This window comes from Syngnathus acus, chromosome 10, assembly GCF_901709675.1.
Source record: "Syngnathus acus chromosome 10, fSynAcu1.2, whole genome shotgun sequence".
NCBI classification, from domain to species: domain Eukaryota; kingdom Metazoa; phylum Chordata; class Actinopteri; order Syngnathiformes; family Syngnathidae; genus Syngnathus; species Syngnathus acus.
This window is the reverse complement of record NC_051095.1, coordinates 27350149-27364986: the sequence shown is the minus strand read 5'-3', so window position 1 is coordinate 27364986 and position 14838 is coordinate 27350149. Positions and strand designations below refer to the sequence as shown.

Here is a 14838-nt window from a genome sequence, read left to right as displayed (position 1 = left end):
GGCATGATGGAGTTGTCAACCTGAGAGGAAGAAAGATCAGGCGGCAGTAAATTTGCATTTGACACATCTTTCAGTTTGAGTGCTCTGATCATGCTATCTGCCAAGGACTGTTCTTCGTCTGCTTTTTGTAAATCTTGTATCATTCACCAATCAATTTTATTGCCCTTTTGAACTGGGCAAATAGGAGTGTTTGCAAGGAGAGTCTGAGCACTTCCTAATGATTCCTCCTGACCAAAGACCATTTATGACAGGGGCTATCCCATTTATTGCCTCCTGTTTTAAAGGAGATTCTCTGATCTTGGTTACTGGAGGAATGGACCGTAAGTCCTGTAGCAGATGGTTCCTTTGCCCACCTCCTTATCAGTTAAACAAATGTTGATTAGCCAGGGAAGCGCATAAGCGCGTGCCCTTAACAGCTACACCACTTCCTCATAGCTTCTTTAGTCACTTTTCAATCATTTTCCAATTGTTTACAGCAAAAGTTTGAGAAAAAAATTAACTTAATGGTACAACTCCATATGTATTAGAGAATGTATATGTAGTAAAGTGTTGTATTATTACTATCTTTCACTATCTGTCCTACTCCCTCCTTCTGAGGCTTGGCGACGCCCATGCCTTGACACCTTGACAATCTTTTTGGGAGGATGTGTTCTTTACTACATATGATTCTATCATCATTTAATTTGACTTTCTTTCCAAAACGCTACTCAGTTTCCCAGTTCACAAATCTTCTGCATGTGTTACTGGTTCTCCAGTTTTTTTTCTCTAGTTAATTATTAATCCAAAAGCAACTTTTTTTTTCTTAGCATTTAATTTGCTCAAAATCACTCTTTCTTCAAAGGTGTTCTACTAATTTTCCATAGTAGTCTCCAACAACTTCAACCATTCAACCTGTATTTTCCTTTCATTCAGGCAATCATTCATCCTTGCTCATTTGCATCTCACACACAGTCTCCAAAAAAGAGCCTTTCCATCACATATTGGTCTCACTCTTTTCAAGCTCTTCACACAACATTCATATATCATACTCAACTCACATTCTTTATCCTATTTTTTTCCTAAGGTTCCTGATAAAACAATCCACCAATCCAAAAAAAACTCAACACAAAAAAACTACTGGCAAATTAATCAGAATTTTTCTTTGTTTTTAAATTTAACCAACTTAATGTCTCGGGTTTAATGCACATAAAGAAGTTTGTATAATCTTATAACACAACCAATCAATTATTCCTCTTAAATGTAGCATTGCAATGTCTTAAATTCACAATTTTGCTTCATCCAATTCCTGAAAGCATGTTCTGTCTATCTTTTTTTTTCCAATTTCTCACGAGGGCTCGACACTAATGTGCACTAGTGTGGATCAGTTTCTGCCCACAAACAGATTTCTTTCTTTTCCTCTCTTTTTTTATTTTTCAAAATTGTTTCTGTTTTGCGGTGCAAATTGGATAGACCACAGTCTAGCAAATTTATTTGCACTAAATTTCATCTTTTTAACACATAGGCACACAGATGCACAGCTCTCGCACGCGAGAGGTGGGGGCCCGGCACCAATGATTCGTCACAAGCTGGCCATTTCCTGCAGTCGATCATGAAGCCGGTTCCCGCCCACACACGCGAGGACAGCACATTCTAATTCTTTATTTATCTTTTAGAAGCAATTTGCATTGCTTTACCATTTGATTTGAAATTTTAACTTTAGGGTGCACACATAATTTGATCTCTGGTCATTTGTCATTCTGTAATCCGACAATGAATCTAAACCAAAAGTAACATGTTTTTTTTTTTTCTTTTAATGCGCTCAGAATGTCTCATGCTGTATGGACATCTACGATTTCTTTCTCTGTAGGAGCATGAGCGGTCAAAGGGGAAGGAAGCTAGTCATGCTGAAAATTTGACTTTTTCTCTGCCTCTTCCTCCACCCTTTGGTTGGTTTTGTTTTTTTCTAAAACACTCTTTTGAATGGTGGCCTGCGACCTTGTTGGCCTCTACCTCTTCCTCTGCCCCATTGGGAACTTTGGAAGAAGACTGTTGTATCTTCATCTAGATCAGGGGTGGGCAAACGTTTTGACTTGCGGGACGAATTGGGTTCTAAATTTTGACCGGGGGGCCGAACCAGGAGCAGATGGATGTAGTGTTTGTGTGAAGTAATATAAACGACATGTAAAGGTCATTGCATAAAAGGTTTTTACTTTTAGTAGATACTAAAGCATGGATATTAAAAAAAAGCTTTTTGAAAACAAATGCATTTATTAACAGCATTAAAAAAATATTTCACCAAAAAACTACTATCAGTGATTCTTATTAAATACGACACTGTTATGATGAATAACATTTTCCATCACTTCAGCGCCTGCAGGTCAGATTTATGAAATATGTTTATCTAATGAGGCGAAATCATATCCAACGGCAAACATTCTGACCAAATACATCATCTTGAAGAATCAGTGAAAGAATACATCTAAATAAAGTAATAAAGAAATCAATAGTATTGTTGGTTTCCCTTTTTTGCTAGTGCATCATAGTCTGGAGTAAAATTTGTTGTGGTAATTCTTAGGATTGAGCCGAGGTGTCGGTCCGTTAACCTAGATCTGTGACGGGCTTTGTTGACGTTCATGTGGCTGAACATCTTCTCACACACGTAGGTCGAGCCAAATTGTCCACTCTTTTTTAACATTCGGCACTCAGTGTCCACCTTTCTTTTCTTCGGGCCACTCATTTTAATGGAAGGATTCCAGGGGAAGGTTTGTGGGTGGCATTAGCGTAAAACTGTATCTGAAAACTCAGCGCGCGGATTACGAGAATATTGACGTCACAGCCTACACTCGAAATTCGGCACTGATAGATGAAATTACTACGTACTACTGAGTACGCACACGGACTTGTGAGTGTGCACCGAGCTTTCTGAAACGGCTCCCGGGAGTAAATGCGCGGGCGGGCGCTTCCCCATCTACTGGGGAAACATAGTAATTGCAGGGAAAATGACTCAAAATAAAATTAATAATACAATTTATTCAGGTTTGGCGGGCCGGATTAAACGGCCCCGTGGGCTGGATGTGGCCCGCGGGCCGTAGTTTGCCCATGTCTGATCTAGATCCTTATCATCATCATCTAGATGAAATACATCAGAACTTTTGCCTTTCTTGATCACTTTGTCAGCGTCTCTGGCCCACTGCATGGTTGTTGTAACACAAGCAGTGTCCACTTCCACCAAGTGTTTCCAAATGCCTAATTCAGGGTGGAAACCAGTGAGGAGCGCATTTTTAAGCTGTTGCTGATAAGCACCCTCAGCTGCATCATTGAATGGGATGCCACTGTGCAACCTGAATTCTTTTTCAAATCCTAATTGAATGGCGGCCTCATCACTTTTTATTTTTCTATTTTTTGTCTTTTGAATTTGTTCTCTTCTCTCTTGTGAAGCTTCCAACCACACTCTAGCACACTGCAATTCTGCCTCTTTTCTTTCCTTTCTCAATCCCTTTGTCTTCCTAGCCACACTCCTCCAAAACTTCTACCACTATGTCCATCACTCAGTTTGCCTTTTTCCCCACGTCACTCCAGTGTTTACAATTTAAGAATATAAATGTACTTGAAATAAAACTCTGACCCACATTTGAGTCGAGTGAAAAGTTAAAACCTCCATGTTCAAAACAAGCGATTGAGACGTCAGGGTTCTTTTGTACGGTCCTACTCAAAACTAAACTGACAACAAGTACTGTATTGCCCTTTTAACAAGTGTCACTTAAGTGAAACTTTTCAACTTTCCTTCTACTCGATACTTTTTCTTCCACTTCGGCATGTATTGCATACAATTAAGACATCTACTCGCCATGTACTTCTCATCTCCTTCAAGAGACCCTTTATTCAGGGATTTACAGTTTTTATTCCCATCTTAATTTAGTAGTTTTAGTTTTTTAAATTTTTTTAAAATTTTTTTTCTTTGAGGATCCTCAATGCAGGTTTAAATTGACCTTTCAACAAAATATCAGCCTGTGTTATTACCGTGGATTAATACTAGAACTGCTTTTTAGTCAATTTATCCTACCAGTCACTCTCAACCACACAACTTTCAGGCAAACAGCTTGGAAAAACGGACAAAACAAATCTACGCCCTTCTTCAATTAAGAAAAAGAAGCTCTGTTTTCCTTAACCTGTTCCTTCCACTGGGTCTTGGACCCAAGCTGTTTCTTGGCTCGGAAAAACCAAAGCCGTATCTTATAGCTCGGATAAACCAAAGCCGTATCTCATGGCTTGGACAAACCAAAGCCGTATCTCATGGCTTGGACAAACCAAAGCCGTATTTCATGGCTCGGACAAACTAAAGCCGTATCTCGTGCACTTTTAACTTTAGGGCTTTTACTTACTTGTCTCCTGGTTCGTTGCACTTCCGAATCCCGTCAATCCACTGTTGTCAGACGAAGGCAGAACTAAAATGCTGGCCCAGCGAAGAATATTCTTCCCAGGTCTTTCTTTTCCAGTTCCTCCTAATGGACGCTGGCTTGTCGACAGTGCAGCACGTCGTCCTCCGTCAGTCAGCAGTGGGTATGTTGGAATCCGGGTCACGACACCAAAATGTTAGAGTGGTGCTCACTCTAACTTATTTGCAAGAACCCCACGGGACACAGTATGCCTTTTGAACACTTGCAAGTGGAGAAATCGTTCGTCACTGTGCATACAGCGATGTTCGAACGAAGTCTGACTTTGGATTCTTGCAAGATCATATTTATTGAGAGAAGCAGGGTGGGGGTGAAATTGGACTGGTTTGGTGAACCCCTGGCCTCTGGTCAAATCAGAGCAGGGGGTGTTTTACGATGTTGTGTAAACAGAACAACTTTGATTGCTTCCTCTTCAGCTGGTCAATCAGTTCAAAGGATCTTAGCACTTTGTTCTACTACTTTGCTAAAACAGGACAAGTTTGGTTAATTATTACAGGTTACATTCCAACATAATCATAGGATCAAACTTAACTATCAACCCTAACACTTGTTCTCCCTACTGTATAATTGCTAACATGTGACTTCAATGTGTTGTGTCTATCTGCTGCTTCTCAAACATAACATTCGTCTGAGACCAAGATTATCTTTCCTTTGCTTGCATAAACTTTGCACATTCTCAGGCAGAATATTTTTGGAAGCTTTGTACTCGGGTGTCACGATACATTTATTTAAGTGATGTATCAAAATGTCTTCCCTGTGATCCAGCTACATCGATGATAGCTTGATCTATTTACATCAATGTTGGCCACACATCGACACATAATTTTTATAAATTATCATTTGATTTAATATAATTAATTAAATAATTTTAGACATAAAATTGCCAATATCCTTTTATTTTTCATTCCAAGGAGAATGTTTGTTTTTAATCAACTTTTATTCTCCTTTCAAAAACACATTAAGAACATAACTAGAATTGTGTTTTGTCACCTCCGTAATATTGCTAAGATTCGTCCGATTCTTTCAACTCGTGATGTGGAAATTATTATAGATGCGTTTATTACGTCGCGCCTTGACTACCGTAACGCTATTGCGATGACACATTATCAGTAGGGTAAAACTAACCTGTCTCACGACCTGCATGGCTTAGCGCCTTCGTATCTCGTCAACCTAGTTGTGCCTTACGTTCTGTCCCGTAACCTTCGCTCGTAAAACGCTAGTCTTTTAATGACCCCGAGGGCCAAAAAGAAGCCTGCATGGTCTAGAGAATAATCTCTTCGGGCTCCAGAGCTTTGGAATGCCCTACCGATAGATATCAGAACTGCTACCTCTGTAAAAACATTTAAGACATGACTAAAGACACATTTTTATTCTATGGCCTTTAATTAACCTGTGTTGGCCGATCCGGCTGGAGTATGTGTTCCCTGTCCTGCAAGTACATTGAAGAAAGATTGAGATCCGGTGGTCTTATTGCCACCTTTATACATGGGAAGGACTTTAATTATTTTCATTTTATCAGGGAAAATTGCTCTTTTTAATGGTCAATTACATATCTTTGTGAGCAGTAGTATTATTTAGTATATTAACTAGGCAATTTTTATTTATTATCAGAAAATGTTATGTGGTAATGTGATTTCCAGTGTCCTTTTTTCCACAGCATTCTTAGTGGTAATGTAATTTCCATTGATAATGTAATTTTCAGTGTCCTTTTTTTCCCACAGCCTTCCTAGTGGACAGGCAAAGTCGATGTTCTCGTCGTGTGGATCTGAAAGAGGACTGCAGCTCTCGACCAAGCATAAGCATAGATACCTACACAAATATCAACCTCTATGCAGTGAGTTATACCTCGCATGTGTTTGCTATAATGTCTGTTCTCTCTATAAACAGCTCAGGGTGTACAGTACACCTTGGATTAATTTACAATTTTTCTCGTAAGTAAACTTTATTTAGTATTTTGATAACGCAAAGGCTAATGAAGTGGTGGCGGTGCCAAGAAATGCCAAGCAATCTTAATGGAAACAAAGATTGCCATTACTGTACTGTAAAAGCAATTCAGTAAATGTAGTTAATTTTTAATTAATGCTTAGACACTATATGTGTCAGTATATCAGTATGACTTACATAATTTATTTTATATTTTTAAGTTTTGTAAATACCGTAATTTTCGGACTATAAGTCGCGGTTTTTTTTCATAGTTTGGGTGGGGGTGCGACTTATACTCAGGAGCGATTTATATACATATATATGTTTTTTTTCACTTTTTTGGGCATTTTATGGCTGGTGCGACTTATACTCCGGTGCGACTTATAGTCCGAAAATTACGGTAATTATTTTTTTATTTAATTCAATTTAATTTTAAAACAAAATTTAACATACAAACAATTCCTCTTACAAACCTCTCAGAACCCATTGTGCTTGTAAGTTGAGGACTCCTGTAATAGTGTCTATCTTGTGTCTATTCTGCTCTTCATATATATAATTTATTTGATATTTTTAAATTTTGTAAATTTAATTATTTTTCAATTAAATTGAATTTAATTTGAAAACAATTTACTGTGTCTTGACCTACAAACAATTCCTCTTACAAACAGCCTCTCGGAACCCATTGTGCTTGTAAATTGAGGACTCCTGCAATAGTGTCTATCTTGTGTCTATTCTGCTCTTCATATGGTGCCATGAAAGTATTAAGTACGCAAGTACGAAACTAAAGTGCACTTTATTTGTTGATACTCACTAAACAACATTAAATATTAGACAAAGAAAGGGGTAAAACAATCCAGGTAATACGAGTACAATGAACAATACAATACAATAAAATACAAGATCTGTGTACTGCTAATCCAGCCATGGGATTCTTTGTTTTTGCAATAACCATTATTGAAAAAAAGGGGTCCTGATGCTCGATCGATCTCTAATATCCAATTACAGCGAAAATGGGGTAATAGATAAGTAATTCATTAATACCGTATTTTTCGGACTAAAAGTTGCTCCGGAATATAGGTCGCATTAGCCATAAAATGCACAATAACGTGAAAAAAAACATATACAAGTCGCTCCGGAGTACAAAGTTGCATTTTGGGGGAAATTTATTCGACAAAATCCAACACCAAGAACGGACATGAACGAGCAACATCAGGCGAAACGATAGGTATGCTAACGTGACATAAACACAAACGAAGAGCTGAGAACGGGCCTGACGTAACATTCAGTTATTCAAATAACTATTACATAAATAACACGTTTATAAAACCATCTGTGTCACTCCAATTCATTAAATCCATCGATCATCCTTTATGGAAACGATGCCGCGTATGCGCCGCGCCGCTGACGTCTAAATATTCCACAGACCCATATAACGATATATAAAGTATATATCAAATAACTATCATATAAACAACAATATTATCAAACCACCTGTGTCACTCCAAATCATTAAATCCATCGATCAAATTCCTCGTCCTTTGTCAACAACGCCCCGCGTGCGCCCTGACGTCAGCCTCGTCGTTATTCCACAGATCTAGTATATAACTATATTATAGCGTTAACAAAGTACAAGGAAAGACGTGGGTTTGGTAAACGTCTCTTTATTTAAGAAAACAAGAGTTCAACGAGCCAACAACTACTGAACTGTAACAATAAAAACATATACAACTTGCTATACGAAAAAATATATATCAAATAACTATAACATAAATAGTTCACCACCACACGGCCCCAAGCACCGACGTCGACTTCCAGGTGTGTGGCGGCGTGGACTTCCATCCCCGGAGGTGGCACTTCCAGCCACGGAGGTGGAAGAGAGTTCCATAGAATAGGACCGGGCGTGCGTAAAAGCAATGTCCGAGCCCCATCCACCGTCCCCGGACAGCCACCCGGCCGAGCGCCGGCCCCCGACTTTATTTCGTGTAGCAACTTGTATATGTTTTTATCACTACAGTTCAGTAGTTGTTGGCTCGTTGAACTCTTGTTTTGTTAAATAAAGAGCCGTTTACCAAACCCACATCTTTCCTTCTACTTTGTTAACGCTACAATATAGTTATATACCAGATCTGTGGAATAACGACGAGTCTTGACGTCAGGGCGCACGCGCAGCGTTGTTGACAAAGGACGAAGAATTTGATCGATGGATTTAATGATTTAGAGCAGGGGTCTCCAAACGTTTTGCAAGGAGGGCCAGATTTATTAACGTGAAGGGGCCCGGGGGCCAAAATTTTCTTTCGCTTCTCTTCCGGGTGGGTGGGTGGTGGGGGGGGGCTAACTTGGACGTCACACGCTGCGCGTTCGCTTCTCTTCTCGGGGGGGGGTGCTAATGGGACGTCACACGCTGCGGTTCGCTTCTCTTCTCGGGGGGGGGGTGGTGCTAATGGGACGTCAAACGCTGCGCGTTCGCTTTTCGCTTCTCTTCCGGGGGGGGTGCTAAGGGGACGTCAAACGCTGCGCGTTCGCTTCTCTTCCGGGGGGGGGGGGGGTGCTAATGGGATGCCGCATGTGGCCCGCGGGCCGTAGTTTGGAGACCCCTGATTTAGAGTGACACAGATGGTTTGATAATGTTATTGCTTATATACAGTGCCTTGCGAAAGTATTCGGCCCCCTTGAACCTTTCAACATTTTGCCACATTTCAGGCAGCTCAGTGGCCTAGTGGTAGAGTGTCCGCCCTGAGACTGGAAGGTTGTGGGTTCAAACCCCGGCCGGGTCATACCAAAGACTATAAAAATGGGACCCATTGCCTCCCTGCTTGGCACTCAGCATTAAGGGTTGGAATTGGGGGGTTAGATCACCAACTGATTCCCGAGCGCGGCACCGCTGCTGCTCACTGCTCCCCTCTCCCCCAGGGGATGGATTAAAATCACACGGGGATGGGTTAAATGCAGAGGACAAATTTCACCACACCCAGATGTGTGTGTGATGATCATTGGGACTTTAACTTAACTTTAACTTTCAAACATAAAGATATAAAATTTAATTTTTTTTGTCAAGAATCAACAAGTGGGACACAATCGTGAAGTGGAACGAAATTTATTGGATAATTTAAACTTTTTTAACAAATAAAAAACTGAAAAGTGGGGCGTGCAATGTTATTCGGCCCCTTTACTTTCAGTGCAGCAAACTCACTCCAGAAGTTCAGTGAGGATCTTTGAATGATCCAATGTTGTCCTAAATGACTGATGATGATAAATAGAATGCAACTGTGTGTAATCAAGTCTACGTATAAATGCACCTGCTCTTTGATAGTCTCAGGGTTCTGTTTAAAGCGCAGAGAGAACCATGAAGACAAAGGAACACACCAGGCAGGTCCGAGATACTGTTGTGGAGAAGTTTAAAGCCGGATTTGGATACAAAAAGATTTCCCAAGCTTTAAACATCTGAAGAAGGCACTGTGCAAGCAATTATATTGAAATGGAAGGAGTATCAGACCACTGCAAATCTACCAAGAAGACCCGGCCGTCCCTCCAAACTTTCATCTCAAACAAGGAGAAGACTGATCAGAGATGCAGCCAAGAGTGGCAAGAAGAAAGCCATTTCTCAAAGATATCCATACAAAGTCTCGTTTAAAGTTTGCCACAAGCCACCTGGGAGACACACCAAACATGTGGAAGAAGGTGCTCTGGTCAGATGAAACCAAAATTGAACTTTTTGGCTACAATGCAAAACGATATGTTTGGCGTAAAAGCAACACAGCTCATCACCCTGAACACACCATCCCCACTGTCAAACATGGTGGTGGCAGCATCATGGTTTGGGCCTGCTTTTCTTCAGCAGGGACAGGGAAGATGGCTAAAATTGATGGGAAGATGGATGGAGCCAAATACAGGACCATTCTGGAAGAAAACCTGTTGGAGTCTGCAAAAGACCTGAGACTGGGACGGAAATGTATCTTTCAACAGGACAATGATCCAAAACATAAAGCCAAATCTACAATGGAATGGTTCACAAATAGACGTATCCAGGTGTTAGAATGGCCAAGTCAAAGTCCAGACCTGAATCCAATCGAGAATCTGTGGAAAGAGCTGAAGACTGCTGTTCATAAACGCTCTCCATCCAACCTCACTGAGCTCGAGCTGTTTTGCAAGGAAGAATGGGCAAGAATTCCAGTCTCTCGATGTGCAAACCTGATAGAGACATACCCCAAGCGACTTGCAGCTGTAATTGCAGCAAAAGGTGGCGCTACAAAGTATTAGCGCAAGGGGGCCGAATAATATGGCACGCCCCACTTTTCAGTTTTTTATTTGTTAAAAAAGTTTAAATTATCCAATAAATTTTGTTCCACTTCACGATTGTGTCCCACTTGTTGATTCTTGACAAAAAATTGAACTTTTATATCTTTATGTTTGAAGCCTGAAATGTCGTGAAATGTTGAAAGGTTCAAGGGAGCCGAATACTTTCGCAAGGCACTGTAATAGTTATTTGATATATAATTTATATATCGTTATATGGGCCTGTGGAATATTTTGAAGTGCAAGCGCCATCAGCGGCGCGCACCCACTGTTAACATAAAGGACGATCGATGGATTTAATGAATTGCAGTGACACAGATGGTTTTATAAACGTGTTATTTATGTAATAGTTATTTGAATAACTCTGAATGTGACATCAGGCCCGTTCTCAGCTCTTCGTTTGTGTTTATGTCACGTTAGCATACCTATCGTTTAGCCTGTTGTTGCTCGTTCATGTCTGTTCTTGGTTTTGGATTTTGTCGAATAAATTTCCCCCAAAATGCGACTTATACTCCGGAGCGACTTATACAGTGGAGCCTCGGTTTTCTAACACAACCCGTTCCAGAAGGCTGTTCGAGAAGTGAATCGTTCGAATTCCGATTAATATTTTCCCATTACAAATAATGGAGAAAAAATTAATCCCTTCCAAGCCAAAAAAACCCCCCAAAAAAGCATTTTTTCATTTGCGCATTTTTGTCCAATCGCGCAACTTCAGCGCACCGCCAAACGCGCAACCGTAGCGCGTCGCCGACCGCGTAACTGCACCGCGCTGGTCACATTATTGTGACAGAGCCATCGCTGAAATTTTGAAAATATTTTTAAAGTCCTGCTGTACTTTCCAAAATTTAAGTGGACTTCAGTGCGCAGGGAGCTTAATTTTGTCCGATCGCAAAACTGCAGCGCACCGCCGAACGCGCAACCGTTGTGCGCCGCCCACCGCGCAACTGCACTGCGCTGGTCGCATTATTATAACAGAACGGTCGCTAAAATTTAGAAAATATTTTTAAAGTCCTAATGTACTTTCCAAAATTTAAATGGACCTCAGTGCGCAGGGAGCTTAATTTGGTCCGATCGCGCAACCACAGCGCACCGGGCGCTCAGTATCGCATTGCTTTAGGAGCGTCTTTGTGTTTTAGGATGGCTTTACTGCTCCCACTTGCTTCCTTTGAAGGAATGATTAGAGTTGATGCAATCTTCAGAGTAACGAGAAAGTAATAACGAACGGAGTCAGTTGGCATGCAGGTCCTCTCGGCTCATCTCGCGAGGTTCGACAACCGAATTTCGTCCGACATCCGAAGCAAAAAAATCGCGAATTTTTTGTTCGAATACCGATTTGTTCGAGAACCGGGACGTTCGAAAACCGAGGCTCCACTGTATATGTATTTTTTCACGTTATTGTGCATTTTATGGCTAATGCGACCTATATTCCGGAGCGACTTATAGTCCGAAAAATACGGTATTACTAAAGCAAGCTACGAAGTGGCCATGTTAATACTGTTGATATTATGAACCTGTAGACGTAACACAAACTATTACTTTCTGAAAGATATTGTAAATGACAAGAGCAAAATTCACTTGTTCTAAGTTTTAATAATAACAGACAACTTTGCATTACTTATGACTCCTGTTTAAAATGTTCATGAGGCAAAAATAATTTTAAATTAGGTCTCATGGCAATTCCAAGATGGCGCCCGTGATGGCAAGCCGTCTGCCTCGCTCCTTTGCTATTAAGTCTTTTTCCCTGATCCTGCTGCTTTCTGCCTTCCGATATTTTTCTGCTCTGCTGACATATGATCGCCAAACCGTCCTCGACCTTAGTGCTTGGTTTGAATCCCCACTGCTACCTGATTGCCCATTTTTCGATCAGCAAACACCGGTGCTGGCGGACATTCCTGAACATCTGCGCCGACTGTCTACTGTCTCTCCCCGGAGGGATCGCGACCAAAAGTCCCGTTCCAACGGACCCTGCGGCTCCGAACACCGACCCCGGCTGTCATGCCCTCTTCCCCAGAGGAAGCGCTCTAGAAGACAAGGGAGTCGTGCCGGTGTTATTGTCCGCCTCAAAGCTCACCTGAGAGTCTCCTCCTCGGCTGAGCTGCGCCGCGGATTTTCTCCTCCTGTCCGGTTCGTGTATAGCCGTTGGATCCGGCCCATCTTTCCGGTGCCAGCCCCGCTGATTACTTCGGTGGACGGACCTGCTACCCTGGCGCAGCTTGGAGCTGGAGCATCACGGAGCGAGCTTGTTTGCATCCGGCCTCCCGACGCCGGCTCCATCTCGCCCGCCTGGTCCTCCACTCTTCCGGACGCATCACTGACATCAGAGCGCCGACACCGCGGTAAGGAAACATTGCAAGACTTGGCCATACTGTCTGTCGAGGGAGGAGAGGTGTGGATCCCAGCCTGCTCTGTCACATCCAGAGATCTACTGATCAAATCCACATTAATACTGAACTTTTTAATGCTCAGTCCTGTCAAATAAATCAAGCTTGGTCCATGATCACATTCAAGATATTGACCTGCTGTGCCTCACTGAGACCTGGCACCAACCTCAGGTTTTTTCATCATTAAATGAAGCCTGTCCCACTGGTTACAGTTACCTGCAGAGAGCTCGCTGCACTGGCCGAGGTGGTGGCCTGGTAGTGACCTACCATGACACTCTCAAGCTGTATCCTCTGTCTCCACCTGAAGTGTCTTCTTTTCAATATCTGGCCTTCAAATCAAAACCTCCGTCCAAGATCAATGCTGTTCTTATTTACCGGCCGCCCAAACCACACCCATCGTTCATCCCTGAATTTCATGACCTTCTCACCTCCCTCTGCTCTCTATCTTCCAATAATATAATACTGGGTGATATGAACATTCATATTGATAATCCCTCCTCCCCCCTGGCAGCTGATTTCCTTCATGTGTTGGACTGTCTCAACCTCACACAGCATGTTGATGCTCCCACACACGCCACGGGGCGCACTTTAGACCTCAGATTCATCTCAGACTCTCCCTCCATCAATAATCTGGCAGTATATGACCTGGGTGTCTCCGACTACAGTGTTATTTCCATGGACATTTTCTGCCCATCCCACGCCCACCCAGCCTAAACGCGATATTCATTTTCGCAAACTTGAAAACATTAACCCTGCCATTTTGCACTCTGACCTCCAAATGCTGGCCTCGGTTAACCTTCCCTCAGCTACTGAATTAGTTGAACACTACAACCATTCCCTTCGCTGCCTCCTGGATGTACATGCCCCTCTCAAGACAAGGACTGTGTCTTTCTCCCTCACTGCCCCCTGGGTCACTGATGAACTGCGCAGGATGAAAACTGCAGGCCGTACCATTGAAAGGCATGCTAGTTCATCTGGCCTGGTGGTACACAAGCTGGCCTACAAGGAACATCAGAAGGCCTATGCAGCAGCCCTTAAAGAAGCCTGGTCCATCTACTACTCAAGCATCATCAATAGCAGTCCTGGAAATTCAAAGCAGCTTTTTACCACCGTAAATCACCTCCTTAACCCCAAATACTAAATACATACAGAATCAACAGTAGAACAATAAAACAGGTTCCTTGTCTTTTTCAAAGACAAGATCACTTCCATCCGGTCTCAGCTCTCAGGCTCCCCAGCACCATCTCTGAAATCTGCCTGCCCTCAACCTCCACCTTTCAGCACCTTTGCTGCTGTCACTCAGTCCGAAGTTGAGAGTTTAATCAAAATAAATGAAACCCTCCACCTCCTCCTTGGACCCCATTCCTACAACTCTCATCAAATCTAACCTGTCTGCCATAAACCCTCTTATCACACAAATAATAAACCACTCACTAAACTCAGGCCATGTCCCGCCATCACTCAAAACCGCCGTTATCAAGCCTCTCCTGAAAAAACCCAGCCTCGACCTAGAATGTCTCTCCAACTACCGGCCCATCTCTGTTCTTCCATTCCTGTCCAGAGTCCTTGGAAAAGCTGTTGCCATACAGCTACAGGAACACCTTCAACACCACTCACTATTTGAAACCTCCCAGTCTGGTTTCTGCACTGCCCATAGCACAGAGACAGCACTGCTGAGGGTAACCAATGACCTCCTCATCTCCGCCGATTCTGGATCCCCCTCCCTGCTCATCCTCCTTGATCTTTCAGCAGCCTTTGATACCGTCGACCACCATATCCTCCTTAACCGTCTCCACACCAACATTGGT

At 42.3% G+C, this 14838-nt stretch overlaps 1 protein-coding gene across 8 annotated transcripts in view; it reads left to right on the top strand.

Annotated features, from left to right (window-relative positions):
- Positions 1 to 14838, top strand: part of tctn1 (tectonic family member 1) — a 1200810-nt gene that overhangs the window by 84077 nt on the left and 1101895 nt on the right. For all 8 annotated transcript variants that reach the window (XM_037262831.1, XM_037262834.1, XM_037262835.1 and 5 more), the window contains one exon: positions 6155 to 6267. In XM_037262831.1, coding sequence (XP_037118726.1) covers positions 6155 to 6267 — 113 coding nt within the window. The remainder of the gene's footprint in view (positions 1 to 6154; positions 6268 to 14838) is intronic.